General features: G+C 42.8%; 1 protein-coding gene across 6 annotated transcripts in view; it reads left to right on the forward strand.

The window, feature by feature from the left end:
- UXS1 (UDP-glucuronate decarboxylase 1) overlaps window positions 1-23,409 on the forward strand; it is a 96,434-nt gene that overhangs the window by 20,222 nt on the left and 52,803 nt on the right. The window contains exons 2-8 of one of the 6 annotated variants that reach the window (XM_032351669.1): window positions 6,522-6,549; window positions 7,219-7,299; window positions 7,864-7,912; window positions 8,999-9,042; window positions 14,368-14,428; window positions 18,428-18,499; window positions 22,790-22,970. In XM_032351669.1, coding sequence (XP_032207560.1) covers window positions 6,522-6,549; window positions 7,219-7,299; window positions 7,864-7,912; window positions 8,999-9,042; window positions 14,368-14,428; window positions 18,428-18,499; window positions 22,790-22,970 — 516 coding nt within the window. Of the gene's footprint in view, window positions 1-6,521; window positions 6,550-7,218; window positions 7,300-7,848; window positions 7,913-8,998; window positions 9,043-14,367; window positions 14,429-18,427; window positions 18,500-22,789; window positions 22,971-23,409 lie in introns of all 6 variants that reach the window. The other 5 variants (XM_032351670.1, XM_032351672.1, XM_032351671.1 and 2 more) reach the window with 5 other exon arrangements.

Genomic DNA, 23,409 nt, shown 5'->3' on the forward strand with positions numbered 1-23,409 from the left:
ACCCTCACTCCACTCTCCCCCAGCCCCCTGCCAGTTCCTAGTCATTGTGAGGTCCTGGAGAAACTTTTCAGTCTGAAGGACACCATGGGTTAGGAGCTTTTTGCTGCAAGACCTCATGAAGTGCTTGGCTCCTAGCAGGGGCTCAATATCTAAAAGTTTGAGCTTTTAAAAAGAGGCTTACATTCATGTTGGTGACAGTCCTCTCCCACTGCCCTGTCTTTGAAGGACTGTTTATGAGCTGGGTCAGTTCCCCATTGTCTTGTGGGTGGCTGGCGCGCCCCACCTTTTCCTGCATGAGCAGGATCAAGCTGTTTCCCCTACCATGTCTTGTCAGCTGATCCTCATCTCCTCCCCTGGCGCACCTTGCTTGGGGTCCTCCCTGACCATCATGTGTATGTCGCCCACCATACAGTTGAAGTCATGCTCAGGGTCTTCGCTCTCTCCTCATCCTCAGGCCCCAGTCTTGTTGGACGGCTGGCTGGTGGCTGAGCGAAAAAAGGATTTTTTGTGAATACTGAAAACAAAGCAAATCCTGCATGGTTCTCCAAACGTGGTCACACTGTCTAATGTCACCAAGCTACGTTGGTGAGCCCCGGTGTGCTGGTTTCTAAGATGTCTGGTTGTCTGGGCTAGCCTGCAGGCATGCTGGGCATATAATGTCTACTAGAGGTGTGTGCCCGTTAGCCAGGCTGGCGAGTCATTTCCCTAACTCACACTCCTTCCTCTGACTTAGGATAAAAGTCCATGTGCTTTTCCAGGTGAGAATGGTCATCAGAATGCCCAACAAAAACACGCTAAAGCATATGGCAGCCACTTAAAAGGTACAGGTGTGAAGTGGAAATGGTTCTGTTTGATCCAGTGTTGTGACAGTACTTAAAATAGGGTCACAGGATTCCTGGTGAAGAACCCTCGCCTTCTGTGCGGCCTGACATTCAAGGACTCAGAATCTGTCCCCATTCGAAAGCATTCTAAAACCAATGTGCCTTTAAAATTTCAAGCTTTTGTGGGGGATTTTTGAGAGCTCTGTATGCGTGGTTTTGCCTGGACTTCCAAGGATTTTCCACCTGGGCTTCCTGAAATTCATTCAGGAATGTGGTGGAGACCCATAGGTTTCAGATTGAGAAATTGTGTTCTAAAAGGATTTGTCTTGAGTGCTATCTGGTTAATATTTAAGAAACCATGTTAGGCAAATAGGGACTATGAAAGCATTGAATGAGCATTTTAATTTTTTCTTTGTTGGAAAAGGATACTCCTTTTTTTTTTTTTTGGCCCTAAATGAAAATTTCTGTGTGAAGGATTTTCATGAACTGGGTTTCCCTGCATAGCATGAAGTCTGGATGCAGACAGAGATTTGGGAAACCAGTGTGCCTCAGATTGCGGGCAAAGTATATTTTTAAAATAAAAATCAGAATAAATTAAAATAGCTTGAAAGCTGTGTAAGGTAATTTGGTTTTAAGCCCTTTGTCGATGATGGTGAATGACTATCTTTTTTCAAATACCTTTCTTAATCCTGAGTCCTTGTATGTTATGTAATTGACTTAATTTAGTTCCATTTAGTACAGGTATCTTTAGGGTATAGCTCTTAGTAATTCCCAGCGATCCCTTTGCGACACTGTAAGGGGTCAGATTCACTTAAGGGATTGCATAATTCTAAAAGCTACATTAATTTTTAATACTGTGTATCTTTTAAACTCCGTGCCCTGCAAGATTCCAGGCCAGTCTCCGCAGAACACAGGGAGCAAGGCTCGGTAATTGTTGGGAATTGCTTGTGTTTTCCTCCTTGGAATGAGTCTGCGGCAATTTGGCCACTTGGCCATTTGGGAACTTTTCCTGCCTGCTGTTTGTCTTTGGTCTGTTCTGGGTGCTGAGTTCTTTTTGTTCTCTAAAACAAAGCAGGCAGAGCTTTTGAGAGTTTAGAAGGAGGCCAGCAACACTTGCCATAAAAACATCATAAAGATTAATTGTTAATAACAGTTCCGAAGAGAAAAAGTACTAAGCAGGGGATTAATGTAATAAAGTGAAGACATTTTTTCACCTCCTCCTTTCAACTAATTTTGGTGGTTGGCCTGCTTGTGTTTGCTCTTGCAAATGTGAATCAGAAACCCCTCAACTTGCAGGGACAACCATCTGTAAACTGCCAGTTAAGAAGAGTGTTGTGGGTGCTGTGATACCTTCGAGGGCTCCTGATGTCCCCTGGAGCAGGCAGGGAGGTTGGGGAGGTTTTCCCAAGAACATCACGCTCAGGTGAGGTGTGTGCACTTCTGGCCAAGGAGAGCCCTGAAGATGAAGCTGCTTTAGGGAGGGTGGAGGCTACGAGTGGACAGGGGTCCTGGGGGAGAAGCCTTACATGGAGGTCTGATTAGTGAGGAGGGGAGAATGAGGTTCATGAAGCTCTTGGTGGCAGGGGGAGGTGAACTGGAAAGAACAGGGTGAGTTTCTGAGTGCAGGGAGCCAATCCAAAAAGTCTGAGCAACATGAATAGGGTTGGTCGTTAGCCACGTATGGCCATTATTACCTCTTTCATAAAGGGCAGCAAAGATGTGGCCATGAGCAGCGCTCCCTGGGGTGTATCCCAAGGCTCTTACCTGCTTCCCAGGGGAGGGATGCTTGCGCAAAACCAGGAAGAAAGGGAAGAGCGCTCAGAGCCCTGGGGTCTCTACGTCAAGGAGGGAGAAGACCGGAAGGAGGACAGCCTTACTTGGTCTTAGGTGCTGTAAGGGATGACAGAAGGATCGAGAAACATCTTTGAGATAGCCCTTTTAAAATGACTCACGAAAAGGCTAAAAAGAAAATGAGAAACTAGTAACCATGGAATGATTGGAAAAGGTTGTCAGAAGGCATAATCCACTGTAAGGCATCTTGAGGCGTGGTTAATTCCCCTCCTGAGGGTCCACAGCCCGAGAGGGATCGCTTCCTGGTGTATTTTGACAAACGACAGAATCCTAAAGCCAAAATGTGGCGATGTTTGTTTGAGGAACACAGTGAAGATCAGGGCCCGTGAGGTTGGGCAGCTGTGGGTTTGTCCACAGTAGCAGCTGTCTGAGCTGACTGCTGACCCGCGGGTTCCCAGGTCTTCTGTGGGGAGGGGCATGGCACTCACAAGGGTTTGGAAATCTTTTCCCTCCTTTTTAAAAGGCAAGATAAGAGCACGTACAGGTACAAGGAAAGATAAACAATTACATCACCATTTAAACAGTATTTTGGCATCTTCAGACTGTCTTATTCTAAGCGATTTTTAGTAATGGAAATCATACTGCATATATATTTTCTCATCTGGAATTATCATAACTATATTACCATTTACAGTGTATTTTCATAGCCATATTTTTTAACCAAGATATAATTGACATGGAACATTTATATAGTATTATATTAGTAACATATGTAATATTATATATTAGTTTATGTTATATAATACTTATTAACTACTTATATTTTATTATATCTACTTATACATTATTATACATATTCATATACACAGTGTATATTATGTAAGTAGTTACCATCATCACCACACATAGTTACACGTGTGTGTGTGTGTGTGTGTGTGTGATGAGACCTTTTAAGATTTACTCTTAGCAACTTTCCAGTAAGCAATACTATGTTAATAACTAGTCACTGTGCTGTACATTACATCCCAGGACTTAACTTGTTTTGACCACTTTCACCTGTTTCACCTACACACCCCCTGCTCACTTCTGGCAATCACTAATCTGTTCTCTGTATCTATGAACTTGGGTTATTGTTTCTTTCTGTTTTTGACATTCCACATTTAAGTGAAATCATATAGTATTTGTCTTTTCTCTGTCTGGCTTATCTCATGTAGTGTAATGCCCTTGAGGTCCATCCATCTTACCTCAAGTGGCAGGATTTCCTTCTTTTTACGGCTGAATAATCCATTCATCCATGGATGGAAACTTGGGTTGTTTCTGTGTCTTGGCTGTTGTCAATAAGGCTGCAGTGAACATGGGGGTGCAGATATCTTTTCAAGTTAGTGTTTTTATTTCCTTCAGGTAAATACTCAGAAATGGAACTGCTGGATCATATGGTGTTTCTATTTTTAATTTTTGAGTAGCTTCCTACTGTTTTACATAGCGGCTGCCCCAGTGTACATTTCTGCCAGTGGTGCATGACTTTTTTCTCTTCTCTGCATCCTTGCCAACACTTGTTATTTCTTGCCTGTTTGATAATAGTCATAGTGGTATTTAATGGCTTTCCAATTTCATTGAATGGCTGTATCATAATTTATATAGCAGTTCCCCAGTTGTAGGATTTTAGGTTTATTCCCTCACTCTCTTTTTTTTTTTTGAAATTTTTTATTTTTTATAAACATGTATTTTTATCCCCAGGGGTACAGGTCTGTGAATCACCAGGTTTACACACTTCACAGCACTCACCAAAGCACATACCCTCCCCAATGTCCATAATCACACCCCCTTCTCCCAAACCCCCTCCCCCCAGCAACCCTCAGTTTGTTTTGTGAGATTAAGAGTCACCTATGGTTTGTCTCCCTCCCAATCCCATCTTGTTTCATTTATTCTTCTCCTACCCACTTAAGCCCCCATGTTGCATCACCACTTCCTCATATCAGGGAGATCATATGATAGTTGTCTTTCTCTGCTTGACTTATTTCACTAAGCATGATACGCTCTAGTTCCATCCATGTTGTCGCAAATGGCAAGATTTCATTTCTTTTGATGGCTGCATAGTATTCCATTGTGTATATATACCACCTCTTCTTGATCCATTCATCTGTTGATGGACATCTAGGTTCTTTCCATAGTTTGGCTATTGTGGACATTGCTGCTATAAACATTCGGGTGCACGTGCCCTTTGGATCGCTACGTTTGTATATTTAGGGTAAATACTCAGTAGTGCAATTGCTGGGTCATAGGGCAGTTCTATTTTCAACATTTTGAGAAACCTCCATGCTGTTTTCCAGAGTGGCTGCACCAGCTTGCATTCCCACCAACAGTGTAGGAGGGTTCCCCTTTCTCCGCATCCTCGCCAGCATCTGTCATTTCCTGACTTGTTGATTTTGGCCATTCTGACTAGTGTGAGGTGATATCTCATTGTGGTTTTGATTTGTATTTCCCTGATGCCGAGTGATATGGAGCACTTTTTCATGTGTCTGTTGGCCATCTGGATGTCTTCTTTGCAGAAATGTCTGTTCATGTCCTCTGCCCATTTCTTGATTGGATTATTTGTTCTTTGGGTGTTGAGTTTGCTAAGTTCTTTATAGATTTTGGACACTAGTTCTTTTTTTTTTTTTTTTTTTTTTTAAGGTAAGTAAATCCATGATTTGTGAAGGTGACTTTCCTGTGTATATGTATATCCTGAGGTTAATACTCAAAAGTAAGCTCACATGGTCCAAAGGTATAAACATTATTTTTTTAATGAATAAGGAATATGGTATGGGTCTATTTTAATTTTCCCATTTCTTGCTTATTTGCCACTTTTATTTAGTTTTTTATTGCTCTCTTTTGTATCTGTTCCTTACTACTCTGTTTGGAGAGGAATGTGATTGTATAGAATCAGCAACATGTGATTTTGGAAACTGAATCCTAGTTGGTAAACATTTATTAAACCCCTACTGTATACCAAGCAATGACAATAAGAAGATGGCTGGGAATAGATCCGAACCTGAAGGCATTCCTGAGCTCACAGAATCACTGTCTTCAGGGCTGGGGGGGTTGGGTGGGGATGTTTGCATTTGATCACTGTCTTTCTCTAATACCTAAGAGCATCTTGCCTTTAAGAGTTATTCAGTATTTGGGGAATGACTATGGGGGGGCTAAAGAGGAATGAGTACAAATATTAGAGACACTCATTCGTGGGAAAGGTTTCTTTATTAAATAATTCTCTGTTCAGTAATTTCACGTGGTGGCTCATAGTCTATGTTTTTAAAGTCATCCATGGCAAAACTTCACTGGGGCAGCTGGGCTGGTTTTTTTACATTTATTGAGCACCAGCTGTGTACACATGAAACCCACCCTCCAGGTATCTGTAATCAAGGAAGCAGGCCAGCAGATGAGAAACTAGACTCCAAGAGAGATGTGGGAAGTGTGAGAGAAGGGATGGGCTTCCAGGTGACGTTAAGCCACAGAGTCAGGCCAGGCAATTATCTAACCTGTCTTGGTTTTGGTTTCATGGACATTTAAAGGAAAAGGCTAGACTGAGTGCTAGGATCTTGTTTTCAGGCATGCAGTTCTTTGATGCTTGTGACTGGCTCTTCCTCAGACAAAGGTTGGGGACATACTGTTTATCAAAACACAAATATCGTTGAACTCCAGACCCCAAAAGAGATATTCCAAAATTAAAGAGATGTATTAGGTCCTTTTTTCACTTATTTAGTAGGACTTAATACTTCAAAAGTGTTCATTTTGTTGTCTTCCTGAGCTATAATTTAGATTCCTTAGTGTATTTGAAAATATTGGTTAAACATTAAAATTGTTCTAGTTGGAATCCTTGAATATCACGAAGTTAAATATTGACCTATTTTATTCTTCTTTCCCTTCCAGCTGTGTGGGGCAACTTCGTTAATATGAGGTAACTTTTTAAAATAATTTGGATGTTGTGGTTTGGGTTTATAGACACATTTCAGTTATTCAAGATAGACTGTAGGTGGCATGGGCTAATTGAAGAGTTTAAAAATGAAACTTCTTTTTTGCTATTCACACCTGAGCTTTGTCTTTTTTTCTTATGGATATTCTCCAGGAATACATCGGATTTTACTATTTACTCAGGGAAAGCCCCTTTTTACTGGCTGGCTCCTCTGCATTGCCCACCTCAGGGTCCCTTCCCTCCTTTTATACACCGGAAAGGGTTGACCCTAGCTTCTGCCCTGCTAAAATGTGATTGTGTTCCTGGGTGGCTTGAATAAAGCATATGGTGGGGGTGTGCCTTTTCAAAGCCTTTTGAGGAGGGGGCATCTTTAGGAAACCACGGATGCCCCCAGTCTCTGGAAGCAGACCAGTAGATTCTGAGGCCACCTGTTTATCTCAGGACTCAGCCCTAAGGAGCCTTCCGGCCCCAGGGCGAGTTATTTGTGCTTTGTGATAAACAAAGGAGGGATACTTGGAAGAGTAAAATCCTGTGTTGAGATTCTTAAAAAAAAAAAAAAAATTTAATAAGCACTCATTGTAAAAGCAAGTCTGCTGCTGTTAGTACAGATTTACATTTAAAGAAAAATTTGTTCCACTTTGTATTCCTTGGTAGTAAAAATAAAAGAGCAGCGATCACAATTGCGGTGCTGGTGGTGGGCTTGGCAGTCAGATGCCCCTGCACTGGGCTACTAAGGTAGAGCGGAGCTGTGCCCCCACCAGGCCTTTCGTATTGAGTAGATTTTGCAAAGGTCAGTGAGGTGGTGTGGATCTGATTCCTACCACCCGGGCATGAGTATCTCCTGACAAAGACTTTCTGTGTGCGGCAAGGAGGGGTGCTTAGATCTCATTTAAAGGAACTCTTGTTTTTTGACTTGGCAAAGCTCCATTTTGCCTCAAATCCCCAGGAAAGCCCAGCAGAGAGACTTGGACTCCTATAGACACACTTCCTGCCTCCAGTTTAAAAATCCCGTGTTGAGCATAACGTGAAAGTGAGATGATGTTAGTGGATTAGAAATAACCCTTACAAGGTAGAAGTGAGCGGGTGAGATGTATTTGAGATTTCCTCTCCTCCATTGTCTTCCATTCCTCGGGTGCACCCTCTTCTGGAAGGAATCTGGAACCGGAGACTGATGTTTTTGGGAAGGGGAGTGGCAAGATGGTCTGCAGCCTTTGGTTTGTGTTGTCATTGTTCAGAATTAAGTGTTGAGGTCATGAAGCCTCTCAGTGGATCTCAGTTTCGCAGCTTTCTACTCAACAGGTCTATCCAGGAAAATGGCGAACTCAAAATCGAGAGCAAGATCGAAGAGGTTGGTTCCCTTTCCTGTATTTTGCTCCTGTTTTTTTGTTATGTTTGTCAATTTCAGTTCCTTCTCTTGTGCTTGTACCTTTCTTGGGGAAGCCTGATGCTAACTTGTGATTTTGAAAACATCTCCTCAAGAATTACTCCCTTATTTAGAGGAGCCTTTCCTCTGGGTCAGCATTTGTCCATTTGATCAAGGCGTGACATACTGTAAATTCTACCTCAGAGGCAAAATGGATTTACGAGTTTGTCTGACTTTTCAAGTGACCTTCCCAGAATTTCTTAGAGAAAGAGAAGTGAGTACCCTCACCAGGAATGGAGGCCAGTGCCAGCATCCACTCACCCCAGCAGGTGCTGTAAGGAGAACCGGCCCAACTCAGATGCTGGGACTCGGGGAGCATAGGGAGTATCCATGTACACAGATGGGGAAGCCCACACCTGCTCACGGAAAGCTAGCTCCTCTGGTTGATTATCTACCTTCTACTTAAAAATAATTGCTTGTGTTTTTGGTCAGTTAATTGTAGACATAGGTACACAGCTGTAACGTGGGCTGCAGGAGGAGAAGGGGAGTCTGTCATTTTGATCTGAAGCCAAATGTCACAGTGGCGGGGACGCTCTTGGATTGCTCTTGTCCTTCTGCCCCAGCTCACAGTGCTAACACACAGGGATGTGGGTCTGCTCACAGCCTGCCCTCCAGGCACATGCTGAGCAGATGACGGGGAGATAATGTACAGATACAAGAGTTTAAGCTTTGAGGGCAGCATTGAGGGGATTCTTTCTCCTGAAAAGAAGAGGGCGGTGTTGAACTGCCTGAGGTGAGCCTCAACCACGTTGCTTGTTGTAAGGAGATTGAAAAGTTTATTTTCCCAGAGACTTAACTGTCGGTAGAGTAAGAGTTCCAGCGTGCAGTGTATCACCTTGCTTCTTGACTTGTGATTCAAGTGATATAACGTCATTTCAAAGTGGAAGTGGATAGAAGAGGAAGTTAAAATCTGTTTTGCCTGATGTCGTTCCCATGTGGAACATCAGAAACGGGGGAAGTGGTGGAGAACTGTCTTTGCTTCAAAACTGATCTTGGTTATTTTTGTTTTAGATCGTTGAACCACTGAGAGAGAAAATCAGAGATTTGGAAAAAAGGTATGTGCACTTTTGGAGGTTTTTTTGAAAATATTTCTTTCTTAGTGACTTTAAGTCAGTATCTGATACAAATTCATCTCAATTGTATAATTAATTCTTTTTTTTAATCTGTGTTATTCCATAATATGAAAGATACCAAGCACTTTCAACACAGGAACTTTTCTGTGAGAAGGTAGATGTTTACTGTAAAATTTGGATGCAATGTTTTTAAATCTTTTTTTTTTTTTTTTTTTTTTTTTGCTTTTGTCATTATGAACTATTTCTTATGAAAGCTGTGGAAGCTTTTTTGTCTCTAGAAAAAATTATTTATTTTAATAAAGTTATTTTTTCAGGAGTCTTCCTGAAGCCCAGCTACACAGATCCTGCATTAAAAGTCCTTCCTCTGTTACCCTCTGTCAATTTGATTTCTACCTACGATGATGTTAAACTAAAGGCCACAAAATAAATTTTTTTTTTTTAATTTATTTGACATACAGGGATTACAAGTGGGCAGAGGGGCAGGCAGAGAGAGAAGGAGAAGCAGGCACCCCGCTGAGCAGAGAGCCTAATGCAGGGCTTGATCCCAGGACCCTGAGACTATGACCTGAGCTGAAGGCAGGCACTTAACCCTCTGAGCCACCCAGTTGCCCCTTGTTGGGTTTTTTAACCCTGATTTGAATGATACTCAGATAGTCCAAACATTAGAAGAAGAGAGGCTCTAAGGTGTTGTAATCTTCCTTTTCCAAATTCTGTGACTTTGTCAGTTCCTGCAAATTCTTGGCATACAAGTTGAAGCTAAGCCTTACCTTCTTTTAAGTTACACAGGGCATTCGTGTGGTTTCTCTCATATATTGATTAATTTGGGAGAATTCCAGAATAAGAAAATAAAGCTGGAGAACCTAAAACCTAGTACTGTGTGTAAGTACTATAAGAAATTAGGGTCAGTTATTTGCTTGTCACCATACATTAGGAAGGTCCAGAACTGAGTCCAGATAAAGTGGATGGAAGGGAAGAATCATATAATACAGTGGGAACATATTTGAATCAGATGCCAGAGGAAGTTATGCCTCCCTTTTTGTTGTGGTCTTCCACACCCCCCAACTCCCAACGCTCTGCCTGCCATGTGTGTCTCTGCTGCACCCACATTCTGTCTCTAAAACAATTGAGCTCCAGGTGCTAGAACTTTTCCCCTTGAGTTTATTGGGGAAACTGTGTGTCCAGAGTTGGTCTTCAGAAGTTTAAAAAAGAAAAGTAAAAACACTCACCCAGCATTTATGTAATGTTTTGTTTCTTTTCTTGGGATGAGTTGGGATGATCTGCATTGTAGGAACCTTTTGTCAAGGCCAGATTAAAAAGGAGGAAATGGAAAGCTAGTTTTTCTTTGGGTTCAGTATTTTCAATAAATGATCAAAGAGAACTAAGGATGGAGAAGAGTCATCAAACAAAATGTGTTCATTTGTTTTCTTCTTGTCTTCAACTGATAGTTTATATGTGGTCAGGAAACTTAATTTCAGCTCTTACAGGACAAAAAGTTATAACAGATCATATTAAGTAATACAAATTTGTTATTTGTCCTTTAAATTTTCTTGCCATCATTTGGGCTGAAATTAAATTGTTTTATAACATTGCATTGGGTGGGAGCCAGAAATCCTGCCTTCAGTAAGACTGGAATAATTTGAGAGATTTTAATTAGGAACTAAAAATTGTGTATGGTAAGAATAACCCACTAGGTTTTATGTTGCCCCCCCCCAAAAAAATTGCTCACCACTGATATCGTTTTTAGAGAGTAATATTTGTGAAAAGTGAATTAATTGGATAACTTCCCTAGGGCAATGGTTTACACACATGATCTTTTGAGAATTTTATGATTCCTTTTGATACTTATGTGATGTTCTTTGCTTTTGTCGAATTCGGGGAAGTAAAGCACAAGTATAAATACAATCTTGAAGAATATACCAGTAACTCATTCTTATCAAACTGAGAGTTACCTTTAAGATAGGTACAGAGGTTAAGTGTTTTCTACTTATTTCTGCTTTACTAGTTACTCATCCTAAAATGGTTCTGGTCTCTGGGTTGGTGAGCAAGTCAGGTGTTAGCTAGAAAGTCAAGTCATGGACATGCCTTTATGGTAGAAATCAATGGAGCTCTGTCTGGTTTTATTTTTCCTGGGTGATTTGTATGATAAGAATGATCAAACACCCACCTTGACACGAGCAATATAAGAATGTAGCTGGACTATGTTGTCTTGATGTGCTTATCATTTGGGGGCAAAGTGACCCCCAGGAAATAAGAATATTTTTGAAAGGTAGGGATTATATGTATGCAGGAAGAGAAATGGGAACAATGCCATTCTAGAAGCCTGAATAAGTGGGTTATGTGAGTTTTTTCTCTTCTGTACTCTATCCCCCATTTCTTAACAGTTTGATTGCTTGCCATTTAATTTCATCTCAATATCTTTAAGTGTTCTGTGAATAAATAGCAAGTAATGATGAGAAGTTACTTCTAAGTAAAAATGCTTCTTGTTGGCTACCTTCATAAACAGGAAGGTTAGAGTCTGGAATGGCATTAAATAATTGCTAAAAGATTAATTTCGGGTGGAAAGAAGAGATCCATTATTCAATTCCTGCTTCATTTACCTCCCTTGCTTATCTCTCTCACACTCAGAAATGCAGAATGCAGGCTTCACGTGGGTAGGGCCTTGCCTCTCTGTGTTGTTTGCTTCTGTGTCCTCAGTGTATGGCACAGAATAGGAGCCTGTAAAGAAAATTCCTGAATAAATGAGCCAGTACACCACTGCATAGGGTTTTAACCTACTTCAAGTCTTTAAAGAAGCATGTGCCTTTCCCTTGGCCATTTTGCCCAGTGCTGGTAAAGTGCAGGAGGGGAAGTCTCAGTAGTGTTCTAAAGGTGTGGCCCAGCTAGCACCACAGCAGAGTCACCTCATACAGTCCCCTCACGCAGTCTCCTCAGGGTCACCTCATACAGTCCCCTCACGCAGTCTCCTCAGGGTCACCTCATACAGTCCCCTCATGCTGTCACCTCAGAGTTACCTCATGCAGTCACCTCACACAGTCCCTTCACACAATCACCTCAGAGTTATCATACAGTCCCCTCACACATTCCCCCCATGCAGTCCCCTCATACAGTCACTTCACACAGTCCCCTTACCCAGTCCCCACATGCAGTCACCTGGGAGTCACTTCACACAGTCCCCTCGAGTCACCTCACCCAGTCCCCTCACGTGAGAGTCACCTCTCACAGTCCCTTCACGCAGTCCCCTTATGCTGTCCCCTCAGAGTCACCTCACACAGTCCCCTTACGGAGTCACCTCACGCAGTCCCCTTAATGCAGTCACCTCAGAGTCACCTCACACAGTTCCCTCACACACTCTCCCAGCTCTGTCATCCGTGACTGCAGAAAGGCAAACAGTATAAGTGCAGACTGAGGAGGACCCTGGTGGAGCTTACCCCTGCTTTTATTTCTGGCTTTGTGTGCCTGACTTCTCTAAGGAAGAAATGACGGTTTTAAGAGAGTTCTTCCAACAGTTTAATAACTTGATCATACGTATGAAATCTGAAACTTGGTTGCTACATGTTGAAGAAGAACAAAGCAAGAAGCCCAGCCAGTGTTTTTGTTTATTTTAAAGGTTTTTAGCACACAGTGTTTGAAGTAGGTTTATCAGTCTGTACTCCACATGTCACTGTGTGTCAGGCACTTACATATTTCCTTCAGTTTTGCTGAGCTGTATGTCCTATAAGAAAACTGTTGGCTATTTTCTCTCCGGAATAAATGGGCGACAGTGTGCAGGTGGGGAGAGGGTCGGCCTGGAAGGAGAGAGACACCATAGGTGCACCACATGGCTGGCTGTGGAATTTGGGATTGAGGCCGGATGGTGGATGTGAAGTGCTCAGAGAAGAGAATGGATGTCGGGGCCATGTGATGGGGGCACACAGCCAGTGCTGTGGTTTTCTTGGCCACCCTCCAGCTGACTGATGGAGAAAGTATTTGGAGTGACAAGGAGTGTCACCTCACAAACAAGGCATCTGTCAGGCTCCCAGAAGGCTTCCACTGTTTGAGCAAGAAGAATGTGCCCTGCCCCACAGCCGCTGTGAGAACATTCACTTGGCCATTACCCTGCTGCCCGTGGTGAGGACAGCTCCTGCAGGGCAGCCCTCTGGGGAAGGTGCTGTGATTACCCTTGGACAGCAGGAAGCCCTGAGGTGCACAGAGCTCTTGGGGGTCTGGGTCACAGAACTAGTAAGGGGGGTGGCCAAGGTTCTCACTCACTCCTTCAGATTCGCCCACCCGCCTGCCTGGTTTTGTCCTCTGCAAGGGGAACTTGACCTTTGGAGAATCTGGAAGCTCTTAATAAGGGAATTCATCTGCATCGTAAAAGAAAGCCCTCCTGCCCCAAGCTCCAATTTAACCATGTTTCCACTCGTCCAAGAGATGAGAAACACTTGCTTCAAGGTCTTCTGTCTAATGACCTGTCATAGTCTGTTCAGTTCAGCGACCATTAAGCAAATGCCTTCTGTATCCCAGCTGGGATGTAGAGGGGATGAGACAGTGCCCCCGGCACCTCTCCAATTAAAATAATGACTGTAAAGTTGGTTTCTCTGAATTTACTAAAAGCACTTTTGTGCCTAACTGAACCACTTAACCACTTTAAGAATGGATATTTCAAATCTGCATTTATCAACTCCCATTTGATCTTTAATCTGCCGCTTGTACTGCCCTGCTCCCAAAACATCAGTAGGGGTTGGGGACCCATGGGACCTTTCCTGGGGGGAAGAGGCATTATAAGGTGAGATTTAAGGTGAGTTCAGAGCAGACCATGGGAGATGGAAAGTGCCGCTTGCCCCGCCATCTTGTCCGGGGGCACCGGTGCAGAAGGAGATCCTGCAGTTGTGAGGTTGCCCAGAATGAGGAAACAGGCTTAGTTAGTTTTTTCTTTTCTTCCCCGTGCCAGGCACGGTGTCCTGCTTTGGGTCTGTAACTTCATGCAGCTGCTTTCTTCCTTCCAGACCTCTGCATACAGCATTGTAAGGAGGCCACCACCTCCCTTATTTTGTGTTAGCTCTGGCTGTTCATAGCCTGTACCTTGGTAAATTTTTCCTTCTCAGAGATGGAATCTCTATCCTCAGCTTAATTCCACACAAGAAGCAGTTGCATATTTCTTGAATTCAAATGAGCCAATAACCGCTTATTCCTACAGCCCTCACTTGGAGTGGATAGAAGTAGCGGACAATAATAATGCCACAATCTGCCTTTGTTTTGATGGTCGTAGAGAAAATCCTCACAGGAGAGGTTTGACTTTTCTTTTTCTCATCTCTTCTTTTTCTACAGCTTCACCCAGAAATACCCGCCAGTAAAATTTTTATCAGAAAAGGACCGTAAAAGAATTTTGGTAAGTTTGTACACCTGATTAATATTTATAATATCAAAAAACTGGCTTTTTAAATAGAGGTATAATTCACATACCATAATTCACCCATACAGAATATACAGTTTACTGGTTTATAGTGTATTCACAAAGTCCTCCGACAGCACTCCATTCTGATTCCAGAATATTTTCATCACTCCAGGGAGAACCCCCATCCCTGTTGTCATCCGTCCTCCTCCCAGCTCCTGGCAATCACTGAAACTACTTTCTGTCTCCATGTATTTGCCCATTTTGGACATTTCCGATGAATGGATGAATGAAAGGATACAATATGTGGTCTTTAGGATCTGATTTCTTAAACTTGTAGTAATGTTTCTAAAGTTTATCCATTCTGTAGCATAAATCAGTACTTTATTCCTGTCTGTGGCTGGATAATATTCCATATTATGGAGGTACCACATTTTGTTTATCCATTTCATCAATTGATGGACACTTGGGGTTGTTTCTACTTGGAGACCATCGTGCATAATGGGGCTATGAAACATAGGCGTACAAGTGTTTTGCAGACATAGTTTTTCAGTTCTCTTGGGTATGTATCTAGTGCCACCGGCTGTCGAGATGAATCATGACCCATTGAATTGTCTTGGCACACTTGTCAAAAATCAGCTGATCATACATGAAAGTATTTTTTTTCTAGACATGTAGTTCTGTTCCATTGACCCTGTCTGTCCTTAGGCCAGTACCACTGTCTTGGTTTCTGTAACTTTATAGTAAGTTTTGAAATTGGGAAGTGTGAATCCTCCCACTTTGTCTTCCTTTTCAAGATAGTTTTGACTATTCTGGATCCCTTAGAGTTCCTGGTAAATTTTAGGGTTAGCTCATCTGTTTGTTCAAAGAAGCCACTTGAGTTTTTGATACAGACCACATTGAATCTGTGGATGAATTTGGGCGGTATTTTCGTCTTAATATTGTCTTCTGATCCTTGAACACAGGGTGTCTTTCTATTTATTTAGGTTTTCATTAATTTTAACATTCCTTTTGTAGTTTTCAAAGTATAAGTTTTACACTTTTGTTAGATTTATTCTGAAGTGTTTATCCTTTCCGATGTTAGCATAACTGGAATTGTTTTTTAGTTTCATTCTTATGTTTTGTATTGCAAGGAAATAGAAATACAATAGATTTTTGTATTTTCTTATACCCTGCAACTTTGCTGAAATCATTGGGTTCTAATAGTTTTGAGTAGAATCCTGAGGATTTTTTATGTACTGTTCAAGATTATGTCATCTGAGGTTATGGGAAGTTTAACTTTTGGCTTATCAGGAAGGATGCTTTCTAGTTCACTTCCTTGCCTAATTGTCCTGGCTAGAACCCTAGTGCAGTGTTGGATAAAAGTGGGAAGAGCAGACATCCTTATCCTGTTCCTTGTCTTAGGATCCAGGGTCTCATGCTCCATCACCTGAGCCAGCCAGACTCCCCTCATGTACTCTTAAAAGGATTGTGTATTGTGCTGTCGTTGAGTGTTCTGTAGACATCTCTTAGGTCTAGCTGGATTGGATGTTTTTCAAGTCCTCCTTTTTCTTGCTAATCTTATAGTTCTGTCCATTATTAGGAGTGAGGTGTTGATGCCTCCAACTATTGTCAAAATCTCTAGTTCTCCCTTCAATTCTCAACTTTTGCTTTGTGTATATCTTGGGTCTCTTATTAGGTGCCTAAATGTTTAAAACCCTTATATCTGCTTGATGGATTGACTCTTTTATCATTATAAAATGCCCCTCTTTATCTCTTAACATTTTTTTTGTTTTAAAATTTATTTTGTCTGATATCATCATAGCTACTCCAGCTTTCTCACTGTTTCCAAAAAAGTGTGTGTTCTACTTTTTTACATTCAGCACATTGTACCTTCCAGTCTTGTGTGTTCCTTTAAGATTTAGTATAGCTGAACCTTGTTTTGTTTTGTTATTTTCCAATTTGGGTGCCTTTTGGGTGGTTGGCTTAATCCATTCACATTTAATGTTATTACCCACATAGTTGGATTTATAACTGCCATTTTATTTTGTGTTTCCCGTATGCCTCATATCTTCTTTGTTCCTCCGGCCTTCCATTTTTCTTTTCTTATGCATTAAGTAAATCTTTTCTTATGTGACATTTGAATTCCTCTAATTGTTTTTTATGTATTTTGAAAATTCATTTTGTTGCTATTTATTCTAGTGCTTACCATCTATATTTTATCTCAGGACACTCTACTTTAGCTTTATACTGAGTTCTAGTGAGATAGAGAAATGCCACTCCCACATAGTTCTGTTACCCAACCCTTCTTGTGATATCATTTCTCTGCATTCTATGTATCACTTTAGTCCAAGTTACAGACGCCACAGTGCATTATTATAATTATTTTATATTTTATTATTTTTAAATTTTATATCTTGTAAATAATCTGAGAGAATAAAGGAGAGGAAAGATGTATTTACAGAACTTGTTACATCATCCTTTTCATTTCCCTGTCTAGTTTCCTTCATTGTTCCTGTGGGTTTGAGTAAACTTTTGATGTCATTGCCTTACGGCAATATAACTTTGCTCCTACCTACCCTCTTCATGCTGTTGTTGGCAAATGTATTTTTTTTTTAATTTTACAGGGCAAATAGTATAGTAATATGCACATTTTTTTATACAGTTGTTTTTGCTGTTGTGGCAATGGTGGAATATATATAACGCGGTTTATCATTGTGTCATTTAAGTATATGGATCTGTGGGCTTTAAGTATGTTCACATTGTGCTATACAATTTGGTCTTCAAATCGATCAAGAGCGGAAAGGAGAGTGTGCCATTATATATTGTCTTTTATAATTACCTATTTCCTTTATTTGTTCTTGCCCCTTTTGTTTCCTCTGTGGGAAATGCTGCCTGGGATCATTTGGCTTCAGCCTGAAGAACATTGTTTAGTTTTTCTTACTTGCCGGCTGTTGGCAATACATCCTCTCATTTTTTGTGTATCTGTTTTTGTTTTGCAGTTTTAGAAGTTTGAGTTCTATATAAAATTCTTGGCTGACAGTTTTCTTTCTTTTCTTTGAATGTGTTACCCCACTGCTTCCTCCGCTAGTTGAGATAGACAGTAGGCTTTTGGTCATGCTGAGGGTCCCTTGTGCGTGAGGAGTCCTTTTCCTTGTCTCCTGTCTACTTTCCGTGGGCCACTGCCACAGTCATGAGTTCATAGCTTAAAACAACAGAAACTGAAATTCTCCCACTACTGGAAGCTAAAATTCTGATGTCAGGGTGTTGGCAGGACCGTGCTCTCCCTGAAGTTTCTATAAGGAAGTCTGTTTCACGCCTTTCTCTTAGCTTCTGGTTGTTGCCACTGGTTCCTGGATTCCTTGTCTTGTAGCGACACATCCATCCAGTCTTTGTGCCATCATCACATGGTGTTCTCCCCTGTGTCTCATCCTGGATCCACGGTTTACCCTACTCCGGCATGACCGGATCTCAACTGATTACATCTGCGGCCACCCTATTTCCAGATAAGGTCATGTTCTGAGATTCTAAGAAGGATATAACTCTTGTAGGGCAGTATTTAACCCAGTCCGAATGCTTACAGAATTTCCTCTTTGTCTCTGATTTTCAGCATTTTTAGGATGACCTGACTCCATGCATCTGTGTTTGCATTTATCCTGCTTACACAGAGTTTGTACAGCTTCTCGAATGTGTACATTCATGTGTCCCGTGAGTCTAGGGAACTCTTCAGCCATTATTTCTTTGTTTTTTCTGTTCCTCCCTTTCTTCCTTTCTGGTGCTCCCATTACATGCGTCTTGGTGTGTTTGTTGGTGTCTCGTACTGGTCTGAGGCAATCCACTTCCCTTTCTTTTCTCCCTCTGCTCTTCAGGTTGCACAAACACTCTATTTATCCTCAGCTTTGCTTTCTTCCTTCTGCCACATCCAATCAGTTGTTGACTCTCTGTCATGAGTTTTTCTATACTTACCAACCCCCAAATTCCCATTTGTTTCTATTTTGTATTTTGTTCTCTTTTTAGTCTCTGTGTACTTCTGGTTTCCTCCCATTCTCCCGAACTTGTTTATGCTGGCTGACTGGAGGACTGGTGAACGTGAGAGCTGGGCCCTGGCATAGGCAGTTTTTGTCGCTTGGTGGTTTTCCTGGGTCCAGATCCCTGGGTACTCTTCTCCCCTTTCACCAAGCCTTGTTATATTTTTTCTTGTTTATGTACTTGTTTAGTGACTGGGCTGTTCTCCTTCAGTGATGTCTGCTCCCCTGGAGTATGGGACTCTGATGGTCGCTGCCCAGAGGCCACAGCCTTGGTGAAGGACACTGTCACCCTGGGATCCAGTGGTTCTAATAGGCTCTTGTTGACCATCTCGTAGCCTGATTGTTCTGTTAAGCTGTCTGCCTGTGTGGTATCACACACTAACCAGTAGGCCCCAGTAATTGCTAGTTGAGCAAGCTGTGCTGTAACCAGTGCTTTGCATAAATTGCTTCTCAGTTTGATCCCGTTAAATTCTGGCCCCTTTGCAGCGGTAGATTTTTAGGCCAGTCTTTGAGGTTTGCCCTGACCCCAAGAGGACTCTTGGGCCTGTGTTTCCCTGGCTCTCACTACTAAACTGGCTGGCCTGGGGCTAAGCTTGTCCTCCTAGAACTTCCAGGCTCCTTTCTGTTGCTTACCACTTAAATCTCCAGGGTTTTTGAGATAACCTTTAGGCTTGAACTTCTCCACTTTCTCTTTCAAATTAAGTCTCTTTCTCTGGGGAGAACTTTGGAGCTCCTGTGTTTTTATTCACTGCCTCATCCCCCAAGGGGAAACCTCTGAGCCAAGACTTTGGAGAGGAGGGAGTGACTTTCCTGCTTACTAGCAGGGGACTGGCAGGAGCAGTACCCCTGGTCTTCTTGCCTTGCCTTTCTGGGCATGGAATCCACTCTGTGAGTGAGCCCGGGCAAGGGTGACCACAAGCCCATTACTTCAGTCACATTGTGCCATGCCTGGAATAGAGCTTCTGCCATGGAAGCAGGAGCTGGAGGAGGAAGGTCTCTCTTAATCACTTGGCTCAGGCCTCACTAATTGAGCCTGTGTGGCTCAGGGGGGTGGGGGTGGGGGATGAGAAGTGTGGGTGGCCTGCCCCCATCTGGTGAGATACCATTATCTTTTGACCAGGAGCACCATTGTTTTGGCCCTAGCTAACAGCACCAACTCTGAACTATGAGGGTGAAGGGTAGAAGGTGGGAGTGGGCCATGGCTCCAGAGTCACTGATTCTATTCTTAATGAATTTCAGTAGATTTTCTTGCATAAATGTTTCTTCATTTGCTGGGTACCCTTAGGACAATATCAAAAACGTGTAGGCACTTAAGCGTAAATTGAGAAATACACCTGTGTCTTCAGCAGCAGAGAAAAATTAATTTTTCCAGTCTTTCTGCTGCCACATGTCAGAATGATCAGAATATTTGATGTCCCCCATTAACATACGAACCCTGCACAGCCTTGCAAGGGTTATTATTATATTCCTGTCTGATATCTTCCCATCAATGCCGAGTATTACTGAATTTATTTCACTTTTCACACCAGCACGATAAATGGGCTGAGCATCCTTCACTCCCTGGCCATCTCCTAGGTTAAGCCACATTTCAGAGTCATCTGGTGCCAGGCTGTTGCTAAAACCCAAAGCCTTTTCAGTGGTTGTGGGTGCCTTGGCACAAAGAAGAGGTTTGTTACAAAGGCATTCTTCTTGCTGACTTTATGGAGCAGCCTGAGTTTGATTGTCGCCCTTGAACTGGATCAGGTTCTCGGCCTGTGAGCTCCCACAAGAGCGGGAAGTACAGGCAGTTGAGATGAGCTCATAACTGCAGAGCCATGCGAAGCTGCCTAGAGCCCATTCAGTTCCTCTGGAAGAGGTGTCTCCCGTCCTTTCTTCCTATTATCTTTTTGGGGGGTTAGCTCCTTGTTATTCAAAGGGTATTGCCTGGTTTTGGCAATTCGTTTTTCCAGGGGGTGCTCCTAAGTGATGAGATTCTGTCAATTTCGTTTCTGTTTGAACTGCTTGCCTATTGGGCTGAAATTGATTAGTGAGAGACATTGTATAGCCACCCAGCTATGTTCCATAAATCTTTAAGTGTTTTCGATAGAAAGCACTTGCTCAAGAAAAACAGTTCAAATGCATTTCAAGCAAGGCTGAGGTGCTTCCAGCACGTTTATGTTACCACTAAAGCTAGCAAAATGTTGGAAGCAATCGTGTATAATTTAGTGTACTGCATTTCTGCTGGCTGTGAGTAGTTGCTCGGTTATTTTAGGTGTGGAGATAAAGTTAGCATGCAACAGAACATCCCAGTTTAAGAAATATTTGCATATAGATATAGAGTTACTTAAAGAAGGTCAAATTTCTTTGAAAAGAGATGTAATTTTTCTGATTTATGAACTGTGGAAGGTTTGGGAAAATGCAAGGAAATGAAGGCCAAATAAAATGAATGTTCACCCCTCCAGTTAAGCAGTCATAGAGCTAGATTTGGAATTCCTGTGTTTTTCCTGAAAGTTCTTTCGTCAGGTCATCATTCAGGTATACAGGTGAGATGTAGGCAGGCTGAGGGTAAAGCATGAACCAGACAAATCTACAGGTAGTGGAGAGAATATGAGATTAGGAAGTCTGTGAGCTTATTTTGTCCTCACTAATGATCTGGGGGTCGTGGTCAGAAACTCTCATCCCCTGGTGTCTCGTTTCCTATTTGCGAAGCAGAGGATCTGGGAGATGGGGCTCTCCGTAAACAATAAAAACAGCTGATGGAACTCTGTGGAGCATCAGGACCTTCCAGCCATCCGCATTCTCAACCGTGATACGGCTGACCCTTGAACAACTTGGGGGCTAGAGGCACTGGCCCTCCGTCCCCCACTCTCATGTGCTGTCGAGAATCTGCCTGTACCTTGAGTCTTCGCCGGCTCTTGACTGGCCTGCTTACCATAACACGGATAGGCAGTTCACACGTGTTCTGTGTGTTACGTGCATTACATAGTTTGTTCTCACATGAAAATAAACTGGGGAAAGGAAAATGTTACAAAGAACATCGTGAGGAAGAGGAACTGCAGTCACAGTCTTGTCCTCTGTGTTTCAGCACACAAATCGGCCTAAGAGTGGAGCCATGCAGTCCACACCCACGATGTTCATGGCCCAGCTGTGTTTGTATTGTTGTCAGAGCAAATGCAAATGTCCGATTGGTGTGGATGGGTTTTTTCGTGGCTGGCGTGACCCCTCCCTGTCCCCCAGATGGTCCTCCTTTGCCCCGGGCTGTTTTGCTCTCACCTGTGGTAAACATTTGACTTACTCAGATTTTATCTGCGCTTCATGGCAAACTAAATGTTTTAAAACCATACACCTAGGGTTTTATGTGTTTTGTTTGTTTTTTGGTTTTTCTTTTTGGTAAGAGCATTGGAAGAATTGGCTTTTTTTTTTTTCCTGGCATTAATTCTTTCAGTTTGGAACAGGAGGGTGAGGTGAACGCAAGTTTTGATGGCAGAGAAGGTGGCACAGAGGCACAGAGTGCCACAGAGGTGGCACAGAGAACAGAACAAGACAGAGAGGTGGTTTCCCATGGCTGCTCCGCTTTCTGGGTTCGTTCTTCTCACTGCTTCCTCCCTAAAACGCAGTCTGCTTTTTCTGTCTCCCTCCAATTATACCCTGTAATTTGAATAAAACCTTTCTATTAGTTTAAACAGTATCTTTCCGTCGTGATTGCCTCTTCATGTTGGTTGTGGCTCAGGTTTGGGAAGCGCAGATTGCCGGCCCCATGCCCCCTGAAGCGGCATCCTGTCCCCGTGGGGCCCGCCAGCGGATCCCAGGCCGTGGTCGTGTTTCCACTCAGGCAGTGACCGAATGGTAGAACGTAATCACTTAGAGCTCCGGCTTGCAAACCGTATTTCTTATTCATTTGTTCCCACAAACAGTTGGAAGGATAATCATTTTTTTATGACGTTTTGTGTCCAGTTTTTAAAAAAACCACATGTATGATTTGGTACTGCACCGAATCTCTGCATGTTGCTAGTCACTTTTTAAAAGAAAGTCATTCTGCAACTTTGCAGGAGTGGTGCTAGAATTAGACAAGTGATGTTCAGTGTCTCTCCATTGTAAAATAAGAACTTTTTGATGTAAAATTCTCTGTCAGAGGAGACATTTGGAAACTTGAAACTATTTTTCTGCACTGTTGACTGGGTGGTAGCTTCAGTGTTTAGGTTGCCTAGAAGTTGGTGGTAGTATGACGACTTGTTCTGGAGGAAGAGCAAAGACGCTGTCTGTAAACTCTTGGTGTCTTCCTTCCTTGCTGTCCTCCCATGTTTTAAATTGTGGCTGCTCCAAAGTCACCCTGTCCTCTTGTGCTTTCTCTGGGGACGTGGGGCATGTGCAGATAACCGGAGGAGCGGGCTTCGTGGGCTCCCACCTCACCGACAAGCTCATGATGGACGGCCACGAGGTGACTGTTGTAGACAACTTCTTCACAGGCAGGAAGAGGAACGTGGAACACTGGATCGGCCATGAGAACTTCGAGCTCATTAACCACGACGTGGTGGAGCCGCTCTACATTGAAGGTGAGAGAAAGCAGCCACTGACTGCGCGTTGAGCAGGGTATGTGGGCTGCCTAGAGCTGCTGGCCCCCAGCCGGAGCCTTTTGCCCTGACCATGGTGAGTGTGAGCTGTGGCTCATTTCTGAAATGGTCTTACTGGGTACAAGGCACTATTGTAGTTTCCGTGATAAAGAGCAGGGACGGCAGTGTGGGCGTTTGACTGTACTGTCCCCAGCACTCCTGGCTCTGGGCATCATGGGCTATTCCAGAAGGGCTTGTGCAGTGCATGACCCTCCCCACTGCATAACACATCTGGTGCCTGCCCCACTTTTGTGAAAATACTTACTTCGAGCTTCCTACAGGGTGCTGGCTGGCGTGGAATCCTACTTACCAGTGAAATTCCACATCAGGAGTTTAAAGCCTCAATAACTTTACAACTCTCAAGGAGTCAGGGGTTGGGGGC

The sequence above is a fragment of the Mustela erminea genome, chromosome 7 (genome assembly GCF_009829155.1).
Source record: "Mustela erminea isolate mMusErm1 chromosome 7, mMusErm1.Pri, whole genome shotgun sequence".
Taxonomy (NCBI): Eukaryota; Metazoa; Chordata; class Mammalia; order Carnivora; family Mustelidae; genus Mustela; species Mustela erminea.